The 20,614-nt window shown below is 36.0% G+C and overlaps 1 protein-coding gene and 1 pseudogene across 1 annotated transcript; one reads left to right on the top strand and one right to left on the bottom strand.

Moving 5' to 3' along the window:
- LOC121422322 overlaps positions 1 to 1,171 on the bottom strand; it is a 31,981-nt pseudogene extending 30,810 nt beyond the window's left edge.
- Positions 1,172 to 1,277: 106 nt separating this feature from the next.
- LOC121422323 (B9 domain-containing protein 1-like) lies at positions 1,278 to 16,124 on the top strand. Its single transcript, XM_041617287.1, has 7 exons — positions 1,278 to 1,415; positions 2,670 to 2,738; positions 3,648 to 3,759; positions 4,482 to 4,578; positions 5,676 to 5,738; positions 12,904 to 12,971; positions 13,698 to 16,124. The coding sequence occupies exons 1-7, from the start codon at positions 1,356 to 1,358 to the stop codon at positions 13,886 to 13,888; spliced, it is 660 nt and encodes a 219-aa protein (XP_041473221.1). The 5' UTR covers positions 1,278 to 1,355; the 3' UTR covers positions 13,889 to 16,124.
- Positions 16,125 to 20,614: the final 4,490 nt, after the last annotated feature.

Below are 20,614 nucleotides of genomic sequence, written 5' to 3'. Positions count from 1 at the left end.
CAGCAGGCAAAAAAATTATCTTTTAAAATATATTTTTTTCAGGGGGTAATTTTCCAGGGCTTCTTTTTGAGTTTCCAGGGCTCTTTTGAGCATTTTGGAGGTAAAATCACCCAGTCTTGCATATTTTATCCCTGTAAGTCAGGTGTATGGTGACCTAAATGTTAAAACTAATAAAAATAATTACCCATGAAAAGACCATAAACCAAGGCTGCCATCGTGTTGCCTTGTAAGCTTGTTGCTTGTCACATCAGCAAGTATCTAGATGACGAGAATAGAGTAAAAATCATATGATCATATTCATTTTTTTCTACTTGTTATACAACGTAGGCATACATTGTTCTTCTTCTTTGGGGTTAATCTAGTCTGCCTCCTCCAAGTTTGAGGATCTGATGTTCATCAGCTTATTTTGTTATTTTGGTCACACAAATTAAACTGATGAAAAAGAAATCAAAATATGGAAAGATATGAATGGTCAATAAGTCCAGAAACTTTTAGTTGAAAAAAAGTTAATTATCATTTATCAATAAACAATATCTTTCTCTTAAGTCTTATAAAGTTCGACTTCAAGTCTTACTTTTTTTCTCACTCCTCCATGGCCATTTGCTCAAGTACAGACATTGACTGAAATGCCTCTTCTAAATGGGTTTCCTCTGAAAAGTGTGATTAAATGTATGTTTTTTCCTTCAACCTAAATAAATTACTGCTACACTAGGGTGTAATTAAAAGTTTCAAGAGGTAGCTCCAGGTAGCTCCGGCCCGCGAAACAGGAAGCTCCCTGAATGGCTGGGTTAACTAGGGGACCGGTTAACTACTACAATTCAGGCTTCAGCGAATTTCAGAACTGTCACTCAAAGTGAGATCTACGTTAACAGAAATTGACGAAAAAGTAAAAAAAAAACGCTGACAATATGATTGAGTTTAGAAAAAAAATATTCATACCAACTTTCCTGCACAAGTCCTCCATGACTCAAACCACATAATGAATAGAAGAACATGTGAAATGCGCATCTTGTAACAGCTCCTCGAAACCTCAATTCACTATTCATCGACCCCAGGGTTAGCACCAGCGCAGTGCTAGCCCACTTCACACCCGGCGGTTCCCCGTAAGCTGCCTGATGCTGAGCGCCTGGATGGCTGGGTCCAGCTGAGCTGCTAGTCACGTCGGTCGCGGTATCATAACAAGACTGGTATACAGTACTTTCTCACAGGCTAATAATACGTACCGTACCGGTAGATCTAGTTACAAATCTTGCTACAATCTTAATGTGTGTTAGGAGGAATCGTAAATAGTTGTGCGGGAAGCGAAGAGGCTCTTCTGAATTAAACTGAGCTAGCTGAGCGAAAAAGATGATGAGATGGCTTCTTCTCCTACAGTATTTTTGCTCATGATGAGCGGTCAGATTGAAGGAGGAGATGTGAGTATTGATGATATGCTGTGAAAACTGTAGTCATGACATGAATCAAATGAACTGAGATGGGAGACAAACCGATTTGATACTGTCGGCCAACCTGTCTTGTACTAGTACGGTAGTGTTTGAATGTGTATTTCAGGGTAGTCGCTACACTTGATTTGATGTTTTGTGTTGTCTTGGAAAGTAAATGGCTATGAATTTACGAATTCACATAATAATGCACAATATATGTATTATATGATACACATGTAACTTTTGAATTTGTTAAACAGAAGATGGGGAGAGAAAGAAGAATTAAATAATGAAGAATTTCAATCTTCAATTCATCCTAAACTTAAAAAAAGGGAAAGTCAAAGACAAACCACAAACAAAAGAAGTTAAATGTGCAGACTTTTGTAACAGGTAGACATGAAAAATGAAGAAGGATTGAGCGCCTTTCAGGAAGGTCAATTTTGGTATAGCTCCAGATAGAGTAGAGTATTTTCATGCCCCAACACTGCCAATTATTGTGATACTCTTGAGTCTGACTCTGCGACTGTACATGTACATGTAGTTTAAGATCAATCAAGACCTATCGCCCAATCTTTACTTTAGATAACGGCTTCAGGCTCTACTCCCAAACAGCAAATGTACCATATTTCTAAGCCTTGTACTTGTAACATTGATCAGTTGTGGTAAATGGTCGAAATGAGTGAAAACTGGTCAACAAATTACAAAATGCCTGAAAGTTCTTGGCGTTGCCTCCCAAGCCAAGGCAGGGCCCCACTCTTCATCCCCTTTTAACGAAACATCTTGGAAATGAAACATTCTGATTGTGTGATGAATACCTTATTACCATTTTAGTTAGAATGAAAGGATACATAACTCCTGTGTAATATTGGGAAGGGTTGTTTATATTTGAGTGTCCTTTGCAGGACTGGAGTTGGAAAGCCACATCATCACATAGATTTCAGTTGGAATAGTTTCCGAACGATGAAGCCTTAAATAATTTATGCATCCATATTGCCTGACTCAGTGCTTTTGGGAATGTTGTTAGGAATGCTTCCCTTATCTCTTGTTGATTTCAGTATTTTTTGTGTTTACAGTCAAAGTATTCCCTTCTACTAAAATCTACTAAATCTAAATCTTTGACGATATGATCTCATCTTTATTGTTAAGGAATCTTGAAATGCTAGCTGCTTGAGCTACTTTGAAAAAGAACATTAGTCTGGTCTCATGTTTAGAACTCACTTTTTTAAATTCAATTCTCATCTTTAGTTTCCAGAGTTTGATGATCTCTATGTAAAATACAACTTCGTTTATGGTCCAGACTGGGTCATTACAAGTGTAAGTACAAAGTTTGGATTATTCCCATCATTTTATTTTCTTATTTTTAACTTTTCCATTCATTACAAGATATTACACATTTTGGTAAATTATGTAATCACTGCTAATTACTGTTTTATTTCCCCAAATGTAATTTCAAAACTCATTGGATTTGTAGGCTGTAACATGATATTGATGTTTGATAATTACATTTTCAATTTTACAGATGTGAATACCGTTGTGATATCCAGGGCTTAAATAACCCTGAAGGTCATCAAAGTCTTTGACCTCAGATATCCTACTGATTCTCCTCAATGCCCATTTTCTGGCCCTTGGATATCTATGCCCTATTCAATTTTCCCATTAGAGCCCTTTAAAAAAATGCCTTTGCCATAAAAGAATATTGAAATTAATGCGTAAAATTTATTTCAATCATATTCCTATTCACTATATTATTGATTCAATTATGCAGGGTGCTACATAAGCACTTGCCCAATTGCCCGGGGCAAGTAAAAGTTAGAGTCGGGCAAGTGTTTTAAAGTAAAGACCAAAGCTACTTGCCCGAATTGGGCAAGCAAAATTCTCACAGAATGACTAAAATTAGGGCTTATATGATATATGATATTGACCCTAATTTTTGTCATGGCAATAACAAGGTAGATCAGTTCATTTCAAAAGAGAGAAATGGGTCAAAAGTTTATAAAACCGCAATACTTTCTTTTGAAGAGGTAAAACTTTTTTTAAAAGATTTTTCGGGAAAGTGAAATAGATTTTGAACTGTTTAAAAAATTACTTGCCCGACTTGGCAAGTGCTTAACTAAAATGTTATGTAGCACCCTGATTATGTTTTTATTGTTTGAATGTACATATTTAGTTTTTATCATGAGAAATATAAAATCAATCATTATTCTAATTGTCTATTAATCTTAGGGTCTTGAGGAAGGTATCTCACAAGTTTGTAAGAAGAATGTGTATGGAAACCAATATTTTGTGTGGAACTTTCCTCTGGACGTGACATTCAAGAGCACTAACCCTTATGGCTGTAAGTAGAACTAGGAGGAATATTGAATCCCTAAGTTTTGAGGATTGTTGATGTTTTTAATCTTCTCCATCATCTTTCTCCTTCCTCTTCTCCACCATCTCATCCTCATTTTCTTCTGTCTCATCTTTTCTCTTCCGTGCCTCTCCTCTTCCTCCTTTTTGCTGCCTCTCCTAGCTCTCTTCCTCTTTCCATTTCATCTTACATTTTCCTCCCCCAGTCCTCTTTTTTTATTCCTCTCCCCTGTTCTCTACCCATCATCCTCCACCCTTCTGCCTCCTTTTCTTCCACTTTCTCCCCCCTTCACTCCCTCTTTCTTTTTTACTCCTCTGTCTCCTCTTCTCTCCCGGACACTTTTCTCTTCTCCTCCCCCTTTGCTTTCTCCTTCTCTTCCCCTCCCTTATCATCTCTCTCTCTCCTCTCCTGTCTCACCCTGCATCTCTTCTCCTCTCTCACTTAACTATTTTTCCTCATCCTCCCCACTCTTCTCTCTTCTCTTGCCTTCCATCTCCTTGTCTTGAATATCTAGAGTATTGGTACATTGTGCATTGAGTGAAATATTTTGCTTATGTCGTAATGAGAAGCATGAAGTTGGATATTGTCAGCCTTATAGTAAATCCAAGCTTTTTTTATATTTAGTTTTATGCATAGCTTACATCATTTTTATCACTCCAAAAGATCTTGACATTACTCTCCATTTCTCTCTCTCCTATCTCTTGATGCAGGGCCTCAGTTAGTTTTAAGTGTGTATGGTTTAGACGCTTTTGGCACAGCTGTGGTCAGGGGATACGGAGCAGTTCACATACCCATCACACCAGGAAGGTAAATGATCACAATGGCTCCTTTTTATGTCTACTAATTTATTCATTTATTTATTCATCATTCATTTTTTCATTCATTCTTACATTCATTCATTCCTTCATTCCTTTTATTTATTTGTTTACTTATTTATTCATTTGTCTTTTATTCATTTTTGTTTTTTCATGTATTTGTTTGTTTATTTGCCTACATTTTTATATTTAATTATTTGTGTATCTATTTTTCTATTTGAAAACCTTGATTGTGATGTAATTTGCCGAGTCCAGTTACCATGTCTTTGTAATTATGACAAAGTTACCTCAGTTCGAAATCTGTAATCTGTATGAAACGAGTCCCAGGTTTTTAGATTGTTTTGGGTGATAATTTGGCAACAATTTCCATAAAAAAAAGCAATAAGTAAAAAAACAGGAATACATAAGAAATTAAAAAACAATAAAATAAAATTACATAAAAATGAATTGCGATGCCAAATATTTTTTGAAGTACATTTGATCGAGATCCTACAAAAAGTCTGTGAATAAAAAAATTAGCAGTTTTGAGGCAGTGTGATATTTGATTAGAGCAAATGTTTTATTTCATGAATAAATTAGCATAATTAATCAATTAAATGAAATATCTTACTATTTAAAAAAAAATTACTATAGAGCCATGTAGATTATATGGCACACTACCATTGTGCTAATTCTCATGGTGCTCGCAGATCGAAGGCTAAGATCTCAGGGGGGGGCAGACCCCCCTCCCCCCCAGCTGTGAGATGGGTCCAAATAACCAGGCTCTTATAGGGTTAAGGCCTATCCAGGCTTTATATTTTCCAGCTCACTTTGGGTGTAATACATTCTTGCTATATTTCAGCCCCAGTGATTGAAACTGACTGGCATCCCTGCATAATGTACGCAAACCACAAATAAAAATTACATTTATAATCCTTATTTTCAAAAATAGAAGAATCTATTACGTGTGACCCTCACAAGTGGTTGAAGGAGATGCGTGGTTTACGACATGATTTTTATATTGCTATCAGTTTTACGTCATTCAATTAAATTTTATGGATGATTTTATTGTAATGACCAGCGTTCATGTGTTTTTTTATTCTGCTACAGACATTCAAGGGTAGTCCCGATGTTTGTGCCAGAAGCCTCTTCAAGGTTCCAGAAATTCTTAGGGTAAGTCAGCAAGAAACTTTTTTACATACAAGCTATAATCTTATAGCGCCCTCCCTCAGAGGATATAGGAATACGCATTAACAGAGTTGTCAGAGATGCACCAGCTGCGGTTCCAAATGAATGCAAGGCAATGGCTTCGGCATCTAAGATGCTGGTGCCATAATGCAAACATGCACATGCAGGTCTACACTCAACTATCATCCTGACAGAGAGATTGAAGTGAGCCCTCTCGTGGCAAAATCGAGAAAGCTTATTTCATTGGCTTTCTCTCATCAACCAATCACATTCTCAGTTGCTTTCATTGTTGACCAAATTCAATAATAAGGACATTGCCATCATGTCCTTTATGAATTTTGTTTGTACTGCAGGTCAATCTCATCGAGGATGTATATATTGGTATGGATATTGATAAATAAATGCTACTAAGAAGTTTAATACAGTCACTCTGCATAGTGTCTACAATAAACACACGTTGTACATATTTATAGTGATATTCAAGTCATATAAATCTGAAAATATTCAACAACTATTCCATTCATCATCATTTATTTATTTATTCATCTATTTTTATTCCCACCGGATGAAGGCTTACTGACTCTAATTCTATGATGGCACCCCTGTTATCCACTTCTTTCTGTCTCAAGCATCCTTCTCATTCAGTGCAACCTTACTGCTTTCCTTCTTCATATCTCTCAAAATATGGTTTATTTAAAAAAAAAAACATGTGTCATAGCCAAAAGTCTGAATAAAGCATACTGTGTGTACAAGTCAAATTGATATAAATGGTGAACAAAATAATAACAATATGCAACATTTATATTGCGCTTAATACAAATGTTTCTAAGCACTGCATACTATTACCCAAGCTGTAGCACAGCTACCCTGATCGGACACATCGAACATTCAAGGAATTTCTTCCTACCAGGTACCCATTTACTACACCTGGGTCGAGAGTGGCAAATGTAGATAAACGCCTTGCCAAAGGAGGCTAGTGCTGCGGTGGGATTTGAACCCAGACCTTGTGGTTCAAAGTCCAAAGACTTATCCACAAAGCCACCACACCTCTGCATGATACTTCAAATAACATACACTCATGACTACCAGTATTGAATAAAAGAAAATGAATTGCTAAAAAAACTGTAGTTATACATTGCATTGAACATTAAAGACAACTATAATCTATAAAGAACAAAAATTACAGTCACTACCCTCTGGCATATTGTTTGATAGTTATGCCATTGCTTGCCACTGTATTCACAATCAGTCAAATTAAAATGTACCGATAGTTTTGAGATAAGGAAATTGTTACTGTATGTACAGGTAAATCAGGAAAATATGGGGTTTTCCCTTTTCTACATGTATGAACAGACCAAGAAACAATTTTTCTGAATAAGAAATGATTTCAGAGTTACGCTCCAGACCATACTCGATTCCCTGAACTGAAATTCTAGTACATAGTAAAAGATATAAACCTCTAAATCATTTATGACTATAAGGGTACACATACACTGCCTTCCCATGACAAAAAGGAAGCAACTCCCAATTTATTTTAAACTGACTTTTTTCTTGATGTGAGATATTCTTTATATTTTCTTGTTCTTCATGATACTAAAGGAGTTGGAGTCGCACAGCCCCCGATTTTGTCTAAATTTTTCAAAAGCAATTAGTTGTCTATATATATCCATATAAAGCAGTGACACTTTTTCTCACTTCGAGTTGCTTCCTTTTGTCACTGGAAGGCTACCAGCAGATTGATAGTTTATATTGTGCGGTAATATGAGATTTTATGGTATCTCTAATGAAGCTCCATGTGGGGGTTATCCGTGTCAGTGGTCAATCGGGATGGTTTGATATGACTTCAGATTTTTTTTCTTGAAAGGCCATTTTGAAATGTGGCTGTAAACTGTTTTAGAAGGGGAGCATACCGACATACACTGTGTTATAAACAGCTAGTCTTGAAGGTAATAGAATGTAGTTGCAGCAAACAATTATTTTATAAGAAAGTCTTTAAAGGACAAGTCCACCCCGACAAAAAGTTGATTTGAATACAAAGAGAAAAATACAACAAACATAACACTGAAAATTTCATTAAGATCTGATGTAAAATAAGAAAGTTATGATATTTTAAAGTTCACTTAATTTCACAAAACAGTTATATTCACATCCTGGTCGGTATGCAAATGAGGGGACTGATGATATCACACACTATTTCTTTTTTATTCTACTATATGAAATATTCAAATTTTCTCTTTGTTGTCAAGATTGTGAATGAAAGCAATGTTTAATGTTCCAAATAAAAAACATACAACAAAATCAGAATCCCTGTCCAAAATTTGCAATTGATCGCTTGTTACCGGGATCTTAATCTCTACTTGGGTCGGTTTCACTTGATGTACTTGTACATGTACGGTGTATTATGAAGACTCAGGCTAATGACAACTAGTCTGCAGGCACAGACTCACATTTGACACTTCAACCAATAACAGGTTGAGAGTGAAGATTAGAAAGAGAGTCTGGCCCGTATTCTGAAGTTGGGTGTAACTTAGACCATGGTCTAACTCTGTGCTAAAATTATGGAAAGTCAAACGTTTCAATTTTTTTTTACAGTGAATGCTTCTCATGTTTACTGTGCTCTTGTCTAATTCTTTAACGGTGAAGACAAATGTCATACATACATGTATCCTGCCCAGGCAGTTGATAATGTTTTGGGAGTCAAATGAGCTGATACATTGAACCTCTACTGTTATACATTTATGCTACAACTGGCTTTCCATAGTTAAGCTACAACTTAAAACTAGAGTTTGAATTAAACCCGACTTCAGAATACGGGCCAGTGTGTCAAATTGGTAGAGCCAGCCATAGAATAGTGATTCTAGTCTCACAAATTCAGACTCTGCATTATGCACTCTGAGAAATTGCAAAAGCCAAAGGTCTGTACCTGCAGACTATAAGTGAAAAGAGTCTCAATCCATCGCAACTTTAAAAAAAAATCAGTCACAACTTGATTTTTAACCAATGCAATGTGCCCATAAGGGACTTGCGCTTAATTTTTTTGGTTGCGTTTAAATGTATGTACATACATGTAGAACACTCCTAGGCTGGTGTATTATAGTACCTGCGTCATTAACCAACCCATACCCACCCCTCATTTTCATAGTAAACAATGGAGTATCGTATTTCAACCTGTATATTTCTTTATTGTCAAAATAAAGTGAAAGATAACACTGAATATAAAAAGCTGTATACATGTAGGGTATAGCAAGTGAAATTAGGGGATACATTGATTATACCCCTACCTAAGGAGTTTTTGAAAGGAATGTATTAAAATTGGCATGTGGTTGATGAGGCAGTCTGTGTACAAATCATTGCATTTATAGTTGTTTTTAATCTTAGTATGATCATGAAATTTCGCACACGTGTTGGCATATGAAAATTTGCAAGACAATGAAGACATACATGTACATGTATTTTTTTTAATGTGCTTTTAATTAAAGACATGGTTTTGTCCAAGATTTGAAATAAAAATTTCAAGATCAGACTCAAAACATATCTATTCAATGGACTGTAGTTCGATTCACTAAATTCCATCTCACCCCATCTGTTTTCTTTGTTTATTATAATGTCTTGCAATGTAATTTGATATAAATATTATGCAAGGTAATGCGATATAATTTATTATGCTCTTTATAATCCTTATACATGTATTACGTTAAGATATAAATGTTGAGCGCTTAGAAACTATTGTAGTAAGCACTATATAAATGTACATTATTATTATTATTAAAATACTTTTTCCAGCTACCATTGTAATCATGATTGCAAACTCGTAGGAATTTCAAACTTGGTCTTTCATATAGTGATGAAAGAAAATTCATGTACGTGAATGGCTGGCTACTGACCATTGAAACTTAAGGTATTCTACTTTTATGAGCAAGGATGTCTCTGGATGTTGGTTGCTGCTACATGTACATGTACGCTGACTGCTCCACTGGCCAAAAAGCACTCTCAAACATGGTGCAAAAACGAACCCTTATTATTAGTATCTTCATACCCTAAAGACTTTCATTTTGTGTAGAACTTTTAGGAACTTAATTTACACATAAAGGCCTGGTCACACCTCCTGAGCGTTGTTGGAGCGGTCGGGGAGCGGAGAGAAAAAAATCATCACCGCTCGCTACCATTCACCATTTTCGAGTTTTATTGTCTGTTTTTTTGTTTTCGATTTTTCCCCAATTTTGTGAGCGAAATTCGACCCTCTCTCCCTACCGCTCCACGACCACTCCAACAACGCTCGGGCGGTGTGACCAGGTGGGTGTTTCATAAAGCTGTTCGTAAGTTAAGAGCGACTTTAAGAACGACTGGTGATGCTTTCTTGTGGTAAATGGTATATACATTGGCGATGGTTAAGCGCGTAAGAAAGGTTCACCAGTCGTTCTTAAAGTTGCTCTTATCTTACGAACAGCTTTATGAAACGGCCCCCAGGCCATTACACTCAGAAAATGTAATTCCAATAGAAGCAATTTTTTACTATTCGTTAATCCATCCCTAAATTAATGCAATATATTCATGTTTCCAATCTGGGGTAAAGTTCGTGGATCAACATACGCTGATGAGTTGATCCGCTCATAAAATACGGCTAATATCTGGTGACGAGAATATCACCTTCATGGAGTTTTATAGCGAAAACATACATACTTCATTATTCTTTTATTATATTCTGTAAAATCATCCCTCATCTCATTTCATCTTTTATTGCTCAATTAAACAGGGTGTCAGGTTTTTAATCAGGTAGATCACTTTTTATTATACATGTATGTACGTGTACAGGAACATGTATTGTACATGTTTCATTGGTGGCGTACAAATGGGGGTGCTTTTCACGACCAAGAAAAAGAAAAGAGAGAAGGGTGAAATGCTTTCTGAATATTATTTCATGATCTGTAACAAATTTAATTTTTGTAATAAAAAATTTCAAAAATTTGTGATACTATTTCAGTCATAAATCATTAAGTAAATGTAACAAATAAAAAACAACATGATTTTTTAATTTTGGCTACATATGAAATTTGCATTGGATTTGTACATAAAATCATGTTTTTTAGCAATTTTGGGCCTGACATTCACTTACATGTATGTAATGTTGCATAAAGTTCTTTGAAACAGTGCACCTGGATGTCGTGAATTTGGTCTCAAAAGTTGCGCCAGCATACGCAAGAATTGAAAGTAGCAAGTCAATAGGAGGTGCGATAAAAAACTTGCACAGTGGATTTTTATTGCCAAAAAATGTTACAAGATATAAAAAAAATGCTTAATATACACATTTTCAATGGTGAGTGACCAAAATATTTGGGGGGCAGCAGACCAATTTTGATAAATGAGTTATCTATTCTAAATGCTCAAGAAAATGCTCATTTGATATGTAGGAAAGCTGCTCGCATATGACATCACAAATCAAGTTAAAATAACAACTTTTTTTATTCTTTGATAGATTCTTCTCAAACCTTGGGCAATAATTTTTTCTGCTATGTTTACACAAACTTTTCTTCATGGTGAACTTCTCCATTAATGCTCATTGTTCGATTATTACTGTTTGCAATCACAACTTTGCTTTGTTCATATTAATTACAAGTATGCAAGATGGTGTGTTTATTTGTTTGCTTGTTTTCAGAATATATAGTACTTTTTGTTTGACTCCAGTGTCATTGGGAATTCAGTAACCTCCATGATAATTGATACATTACTAAGCTCTTAACGATTGTGTTTTGTGTGGATGGTTCCATTTATCATAATTCTGTGGGAAGTCATGGATGTTCAGTGTCCCAACAACCACAACTCCATTTTTGTCTACCCGTGAAATGACTTGTTGCATTTTGTTTTTACAAGGGATCACGTACAGGTTGATACAAAATAAAAGTTCTTGACCGATTGCGTGCATCCTTCAACTGCTTGTGCAGTTCAAGTACTGTCAGATGTACCAGCTTTTTTCTTCAAGTATGTTTTGGAGGTTGTTTTGGGGTGGTTGTTTTGTAATGTCATGTCTGGGCCGTAAAAGGTTGATGTGTATTCATTGTACATGTATATAGTTTGCAAATTTAGTTAAGGGGGTATTGAATTTCGCCAGTACCTGGGGAACTGTTGCATCTTCTGAGCCGTTAAAAAATGCAAGAGCTTTGAGGAGTTTCACCTTGAAACTACAAAAAATGAATTATATAAAATATAAAATGAAATTTGGCCTTTCTGGCTACCATACTTACATGTACATACTGGTAATTTCCATTATGTAAAGAATAATGTTAGGCAACAGCCACTTTGAATATACATGCAGCACCAGCTGGATCACTTAATCTGTGAATATGATTCATTTCAATATCACATCAATTGAAATACATATCTATGGAACAATTAATTTATTTGTCATTTTCATGCACCAATAATAACACTGCCATCTTGCTTGAAGCACTACATTAGAATATTAAACAGTAAAATCCAAACCCTGTATTTGATTATTGATGATTGTATTTCATTTTTGTGTCAATAATACTACATGTAATTAAAGCAATGAAAGGGTTGTGTTAATCACAGAATGCCAACAATTGTATTTTTGCAGTATTTAACACATTACTATTACTGTTATGTTATTTCAGTTAACTTTAAACTTTTAAGAAACAATTTTTTTTCCATTATAGAAACATGAACCATTGGCCCGTATTCTGAAGTCGGGTGTAATTTAAACTCAGGTTTAAAGTTGTGGTTTAAGCATGGATAGCCAATTGTTACATAATTGCTAACAGTAGAGATATCAGACTTCAGCTCGTTCGGCTCTCAAATCATTCATAACTGTCTAGGAAGTATAAATAGATGATTGTCTTCACCATCGATGAATCAGGAAAGAGCACAGTAAACATAAGAAACATACAACTTAATAAAAATTTTGATACTTTTGGCTTCCCATACTTACAACACAACTTTAAACCTGAGTTTAAGTTAAACCTGACTTCAGAATACAGGCCATTGTCTTGAATCATTTTGTTAAAACCACAGTGAGACACTTTTTTCAAGGTTTTTTTACCCACCTGCCAGAGCAGTGTATATTTTATCATGGAATTCATGTGTATGACACAATTATTGAATTGTATGTGTCTTTTCAATTGTTTAATTTCCTTAGGTGGTTTATGGGGCGGAGACCTGAGTATGTTGATACCAATGTGGTAGCCAGAGGAGAGGGAAGAGAAGGTAAGATTAGAAAGGCAGCATTTCATGAAGTTAATAAGTGTTGATTTTTACCAAAAAGTGTTGAAAAATACTTAAGTCCTTGTATGTGATACAAGTGTACTGCAAGTTTTGTGAAGTTGGCTCTGTAAATGTTAAAAGCCAAAAAAGTAAATTGGTCTAAAACACTTAGCTTGTGTGGAGAAGTACTTCTTCATAATAATAATACACTGCCCTACATGCGCTTATGTGTGCTGGTGCGTGTGATCTTCAGTGTTGACATTTTTCAGCATAGATTTCAAGAATCATAAAGTTCAGTTTATGTACAATGTAACTGTTCCAGATCTAGATCCTAGATAAAATGACAGTTAAACTTGGTTTAACACACTATCTTGTGAAATCAGTGTTTACTGCGACTACTTTCATTTATCTTTAAACAAGAAGCATTTCTTCCGTCTCTCTCTCTGTTTTATCTCTTACTGTCAATGCTCTCTTTTCCTTTCTCTTTTTACATTCCCAACTCTCATGCTCTTTCTCTGTCTTTCACCATCTCCTTTTTATACCTTTATACTTTTTGCCTCCCTCTGCCTCTCTCTCAATTTCCCCCTCTTCCCTTTTCTCTCCCCCTCCCTTTCTTTTCTCTCACTGTTCTCTCTCTCTCTCTCTTTCTTCTACACATTCCTCTCTCTCTTCCTCACTCTCATGCTTACTCACTCTCTATTGTCCTCTTCTTCCTTGTCTTGCCTGCAGTAACCCGAGTCCGATCCCAGGGCAGCATCAAGTGCCAGTTCAACATCATCACCAGGGACATGAAGAAGCTCGGTTACGATGCCACGCCCGGCACCATGACCACGCCCAATGCGGGTCTGCCAAACAGTTCCGCGCCGGGAGCGGGAGCCGCGGCAGAACCCTCGTCCAACAAGGGTGGAGACCACTCATGACAGGGCTCGACTGGGGTGGCAGAGTTGAAGGTCACAGGTCACAGAGGTCGCATTTTGTTGTGATAACTGAAGAACCTTTCGATAGTTCAGGTCAGCGAAGTCCACATTTGGTTGAGTTGAATCAAGTGTGCAAATGTATAGAGATGTGAATGACAGGGCTCATCTTAAATTGGGCTGGATTGCTTGCCGAAACAAGATAAATATTGTTCTTTGAGTGTGAACTTTTGTTGCCAATGATGGACCATGTTACTGTTATGTATGGATACCTCAATGAATGGTTGGGTAGGGTTAGGAGGCTGTTTCCCAAAGATGTTTTGTATTAAAAAGTGAACTATAAAAGTTAACAAGTATCTTAGGGATGTTTTGAAGAAATAAAAGAAGTTTAAGTTAAAGTCCTTCATAAATTCACAGATTAATCTATAAGATTAATCAGTGATTTTTACTGACATTAGATGCACAGATTTCTGACTATGACACCTTTCTTACAACCTTCCTAAAACTAGTTTACTGGAAACTAGTTTAACGTGTAGTGAGAACGGTCGAAGTGATCTTCCAAACCGGTCCAGAAAACCACCTCGCGATGTAGTTTTTAAGATCGCTTCACCTCGGTAAACTGGTTTTAGCGCAAGTGAGGGCACAACCGTTCTTCGTGAAGCGATCTTCGCACATTTTGAGCTCGTTACTCCACACGACAGGTGTAGAATGCCTACGCTGCAGTTTCAATTTTGTGCGAAAACATGTAACTCCTACTGTAACTCCTATGTAACTACTGTGAGTTCTGTAGCAACCTTGAACCTTGAAGAGTAATCCCTTTCAGCAGCTTCAAAGCTATCCCGGGATGAAAACATTCTGTGTATCAGTTCGGGGTACCATGGTGAGGTAATTTGAAATTTCACTTTATATACATTAAAAGTGTGTGTGTACCATGCAAGTCAAAACTGCCTCTTGGTTTACAGCATAAGAGACCCAACAGGAGCCTGCATCATGCGGATGAATGGCAGCGCAGCCTCTCGAAATACAGCTGGGTTTGTTCCTGTTACAACAGGTCCAGGTAGATGATTCCAAATTTTTGACAGTATGTGGGAAGATAGAGAACTTGTATGCATCAGTGGTTTTTTTCGGGATAGCATATTTAAGGCTGTAATCATATCGTCCAACATGTCCACATTTCGTGAAGTATTCTTTAAAACCACTTTCGGGTGATGAAATGAGAACGCTAGCAAAGCGATGTTCGAAAACCGGTTTCCTGAACCGGTTTCCAGTAAACTAGTTTTTAGAAAGTATAGTGAGAACGGGGTCTTTGTTTCATGAAATGCTTTCCATTTGTGTACGACAGATGAGATCCTTTGCATTGAAATTCAACTTTTGTTTCAAGTTCAGTAGGAAATACCAGCTCTATGATCTGATGGCTTAAATGCCAACCTATTTAATTCTCCTATTTCTCAATGATCTGACTGAATGCTTGGCTGGCGTACATCCAGGCGCCAAGAAATCAATAAGTTCTTGTCCTGTCTAGAAATCTGATCCACCTCAAGGAAATGAAACCTAAATAGTAATTCCTCATAAATGATACCAATTCTATCATTTTTTCCTGATAATGAGCTTTTGTTTGGCTCTAAGAAATGATAGGCAAACCCTGGAAGGACAGTCTTACCTAGAGAGAGTTTCGTCTATATTTTCTTGTCCAACAAATTGAGAACTTTCCCTGAGTTTGGCTGAATATGGTAACTGCTACATGCTACTCTGAAAGTCACAACTTTGTGTCATTGATACATGTAATGCAATATTTAAAGTGACATTCATATTTTTTATTTTATCAGCAACACTTCTTGTATGATGAGTAAGAAAGAGTTTCTGCTTTGGCAATTTTCCAAACACATGTTTAACACCATGCATTTCAATACTAGGTCCAAGTGTATTCCCGAAATGCAAATCCATGTTATTCTACACTGGACCCAAGTTTGCCTAAGGCTCAGATGCACCAACTCAAAATTGACCAATGGGATGCCATTCAACATAGCATAATAGCTTTATTTGGTCCCAAGTTTCGATGGTGTGACATTGTGGGCGTGGCTGCTTTGAAAGTTGATCTGCATTGGTGTTTGATCGCAAAAACATTTTTGACATTTCCAACAATTTCCTGTTACCACCCCTCACACTGTAGTGGTGGGTGGGGTGCTTTTGGTCACAGGAACACTCTCTCGCATGTATTTGCAGTATAATAAGTGTATAGCCCCCCCCCCAAAAAAAAAAATAAATAATTATAATGAAATAAATAAAAACAAATCTATATAAATAAATAAATGAATGAATTAACAAATAAATAATAATTATACTTGCTTATATAGCGCTTAATATTTACTTTGTCAGAAGTCTCTAAGTGCTCTACAGTATATGCAGCATAATTACCCTGGCTTTAGCAGTGCAAGATAATAAAGTGAATAAAAAATAAAATAAGATCAATAGAAATAAATAAATGAATGAATTAACAAATAATGTAGTGAATAAAAAAGAAAAGAAAAACACATAAATATAAATAAATATGTAAAATAAAGAAATTAAATAAGTGAATGAACAAGTGGAATGCCTCTGGCCGTCTCACCTGCATCACGCGATTCAACATAGCAGCAGTGCTGACTTTGAAAACTACTATAACTCGCACAAGATGTTCAGTGATACTTGGTTACTCTTATTTCCACGTTTTATGAACTAGACCAATACACTTTACAGAGATAGGATGGTAATTCAACAAATACCCCCAATGTGGCAAAGCTCATTGACCTCACATGACCTTCGTTTATTTCCATTTTCAACAATTACAGTTTCTTCTGTACATGTTGACATATATAAATAACAAAACATATTTCAATTATTCCTGTACAGAAAATTATATTCAAGATTATTACAAATCAGGTTGAAAATGGAGGAGGCTGCTAAAAAGCGGAGCTTGTAGAGTGCAGCCTCCTTTGACCTTGATCATGTGACGGTTTGTGACCTGAAACTTGCACAGGACATTCAGTGATACTTGATTACTCTTATGTCCAAGTAGGTAATGAGGCCATTGTGCAACAATTCCAAATATAATAATGGGGTGGGGGAGGATATGTGACCTCTCCATCTTATTTAGGATTGGGTCAACAGTTGCAGTATGAATTTCTCGTCTTCAACTTTCTCTGGGTAAGTAGAGTGGTTGATATATCAGGGTTATATCTTCCAATTTAATAAGAATTTCAGCTTTTTTGATCAGATTATGGAAATCAAAACTTAAAAATTCAAGAATATTGCTTTCATGACAAGAACACCATGAACAAATGCTTGTCCTAAGATTGAAACCAAGATCTACTGACTTAACAAGGATGGTGTTTTTTGAGATGGAAAACATAACAAACAACTTTATTTCTTAAGTTTCAGTCGATATTTTGATGATTTTCTTCCTTCTATGGTGGTATTCATTCATTGGTGGTTTTACCCACAAAGTTTGGTTCTAAATTACATGTACCTTCCTGTAATACAATAGATCCTACTTGATTATTGCCTGTCAAGGAAATAGGCCCAGCCTGCACCTAGATGTGCCTGGCATCAAGGCTTTGATACCTGTTCTGTCTGGTACCTGAATTCTTAATATCCATTGTTTTTTTAGTTCCTGCTCAAATATCAAGTAATTCTAACAATATTCCTAAAGATGCTGGAGGATTTGGGCCATTTGATACAGCGATTGTTATTGTTTTATTTCCATATGAGTCGCGTTGTAATCACATCTACGTGACGAACTTCCCAGTCAACGAGTTGTCTCCAGGACAAATAAAGGAAATTTTTCTAAAACGTGAACAGGTGGTAACAATAAATCCATGAAACTTATGTATATCCATCATTCATAGATTGTATTATATACTATATAGATTAAATCCTGTATAGTGATTGGTTCAAATAGCATCGTGTGACCAAATATATTTCAACTATGATGTTGTGTGACGTCAGACTTCAATGTATTTTTCGCTATACCAATATTCTGACGTTGTTATTTCAGAAAACATGATATTTAGCTAAACTTTCGGGGTACAGGACAGCAAGCTGTCTCTCCCGAGCAAGTCCCCAGATGCGTCGGCGCAGACCTTATCTGCGTTCCGCTGGGCGCGGTGACTTGGGGAAGAGTAGGTCATTCAACTCAAGTAGGCCCTAACCGGACTCTGCAATATCAGCGCATAGATTTTGGTTCTAAATTGGTAAAAGTTGGATATAAAACAAACATATCAGGCGTTTCCGTCAAAAGCATAGTGAGAATTATTAAATACGCGCTGTTGTACGGGTCGCTAGTGCTTTGCTTTCATCAGCCAGTCAGTTGCAGGGGCTCGTGATTGAAAACGTCCGGATGTTCGCCCCGGCCTATATTGAATCTCTGTTTTTCCACGATATATAAAACAGAAAAAAAATCCATGGGAATCAGGAAAAAAATATGAAATTTCACTGGGTTCCAAAACACTAACTCTAATTCTGGGTTACATGCTAAGTGTGTTTTAAGGTCATCTGTTTCAAAATGTACAGATATTGAATCTGTCTGATATAGTGTTAGTATCCTCGTGCAAGAGTTATCATTTAACAACATAATACTGATTTGCATCATGTGATATGATTTTAGAGTTCTGTAATTTCTTAGAAATTTCATAAGTTTGAACATTTAACACATGTTGCTTATAATCATTCCTTTCAAATGCTATGGGATTTTTTTTATAGATATATACATACAAGTATATAAGATAGTAAAGCTTAAATTGATTAAAATTACTTGATTCTATCCATAAAGCTTGAATTGCTTAAATGACTTGATTCCATCCAAAAGCATTGGAAATGCATGGGGCCATTGTGCATACTCTGGAGTGGAATATGTATCAATACATGTAAACTCTTAATTGGGTATGTCATCAAAGTTTTATCTGTTGTGCCATGAAGAGATGTGATTAATGAAGGAAATTTGATATTTATTATGAAAACATATTTATTGTATAATAGACAATGAGCACATAGTGGTAGATAGCTTACCAGAAATTGAACAAATCATTAAGAGCATTAAAGCAGTTGCTGCAGTATGTACCTGTGTAAAAAAAAATGTGCAGGAGTTGTAGACATTGTCAATCATATTAATATTTCACCATCTAAAAGTTAACCCTATCTAGGCCGGGGGGGGCCTCGGAGGCCCCCCCTCAACGAATCGCGCGATATTTTCGCCGTGCAAAATTTTTTGACTGCGCCGCTCGCTGACTTTTTACTTTCAAGTCTTGCGCAACTTTTGAGACCAATTTTGCGTCACCCGGGTACGTGGTTCCAAAATTACGCAACATTATGTAAGTGCATGTCAGACCGAAAATTGCTCAAAAACGTGATTTCATGTACAAAGTCAATGCAAATTGTGTTTTCAACCAAAATTCATAAATGTATGATTATTTTTAGTTTTTCTAGTCTAAATATATTCATTTTATGCTTTTTATGATCACAGAAGAGTCCCCAACAAATTTCATTGAAAAAACAATGAAAAACAAAAGGTCAAAAAAACAAAGAAATACATAAGAAATTGCAAAAACAATATAATACATAAGAAAATGATTTGATATCACAATTTTTTTCATGTACACTTGCTAAGGACACCACAAAGAGTGTCTATACCAAAAATTAGTACATTTAGAGCTTTATTTAGGGAGTTAGAGGGAAAAGTATGATTTCGCATACTAATTACGCATAAATTAGCATAATCACTTAATAGCGATTCGCATGAAATAAATTACTATACAATCTTGTAGATTATGCCCCAGGCAACCCGCGTGCCAATTTTCGGCGCGATCGCGCGGTCGACGGCCGAGATCTTAGGGGGGGCCTCCCAGGCCCCCCCGGCCATAGGAACTCCCAAAATACCCCGGCCTAGATAGGGTTAAAAGTCAAGTCCACCTCAGAAAAATGTTGATATGAATCAATAGAGAAAAAGCAGACAAGCACAATGCTGAAAATTTCATCAAAATCGGATGTAAAATAAGAAAGTTATGACATTTCAAAGTTTCGCTTATTTTTAACAAAATAGTTATATGAACGAGCCAGTTACATCCAAATGAGAAAGTCGATGACGTCACTCACTCACTATTTCTTTTGTTTTTTATTGTTTGAATTATACAATATTTCAATTTTTATGAATTTGACGATTAGGACCTCCTTGTCTGAAGCACAAAATGTTAAATGAATGGAATTCCACGTGTTCAGGGAGGAATGAAACTTCATTTCACATGACAATGACGAGAAAATACAAATATTTCATATAATAAAATACAAAAGAAATAGTGAGTGAGTGATGTCATCGACTCTCTCATTTGGATATAACTGGCTCGTTCATATAACTATTTTGTTAAAAATAAGCGAAACTTTGAAATGTTATAACTTTCTTATTTCACATCCGATTTTGATTAAATTTTCAGTATTATGCTTGTTGAATTTTCTCTTTTTATTCAAATCAAGATTTTTGGGGGTGGACTTGTCCTTGATCTTGATTTGTATATACCATAATCATTATTTAATCGGCCAAAAATACATTTCAGTATAAACAATACAAAATGAAAAATATCAACCATTGGAAATGCCAGGGACAGAAAAGGTTGACTGAATTACTGTGGCATAACCATAAGGATTATGTTACCAAGGCTGTAGATTGAGGTGAGACCGAAATTCAAGAGAAATTCTATGTATATG

This window comes from Lytechinus variegatus, chromosome 10, assembly GCF_018143015.1.
Source record: "Lytechinus variegatus isolate NC3 chromosome 10, Lvar_3.0, whole genome shotgun sequence".
Lineage (NCBI taxonomy): Eukaryota > Metazoa > Echinodermata > Echinoidea > Temnopleuroida > Toxopneustidae > Lytechinus > Lytechinus variegatus.
The sequence above is the reverse complement of the archived record's forward strand: the minus strand, read 5'-3'. Positions and strand labels throughout refer to the sequence as shown.

What these genes read in the sequence shown, in the direction of transcription:
- LOC121422323 (XM_041617287.1), top strand. Translation starts at nt 1,356, where the DNA reads ATGGCTTCTTCTCCTACAGTATTTTTGCTCATGATGAGCGGTCAGATT. An exon ending in CAGACTGGGTCATTACAAGT is followed by an intron (nt 2,739 to 3,647) that starts GTAAGTACAAAG and finishes TATTAATCTTAG; the next exon opens with GGTCTTGAGGAAGGTATCTC. An exon ending in ATACCCATCACACCAGGAAG is followed by an intron (nt 4,579 to 5,675) that starts GTAAATGATCAC and finishes ATTCTGCTACAG; the next exon opens with ACATTCAAGGGTAGTCCCGA.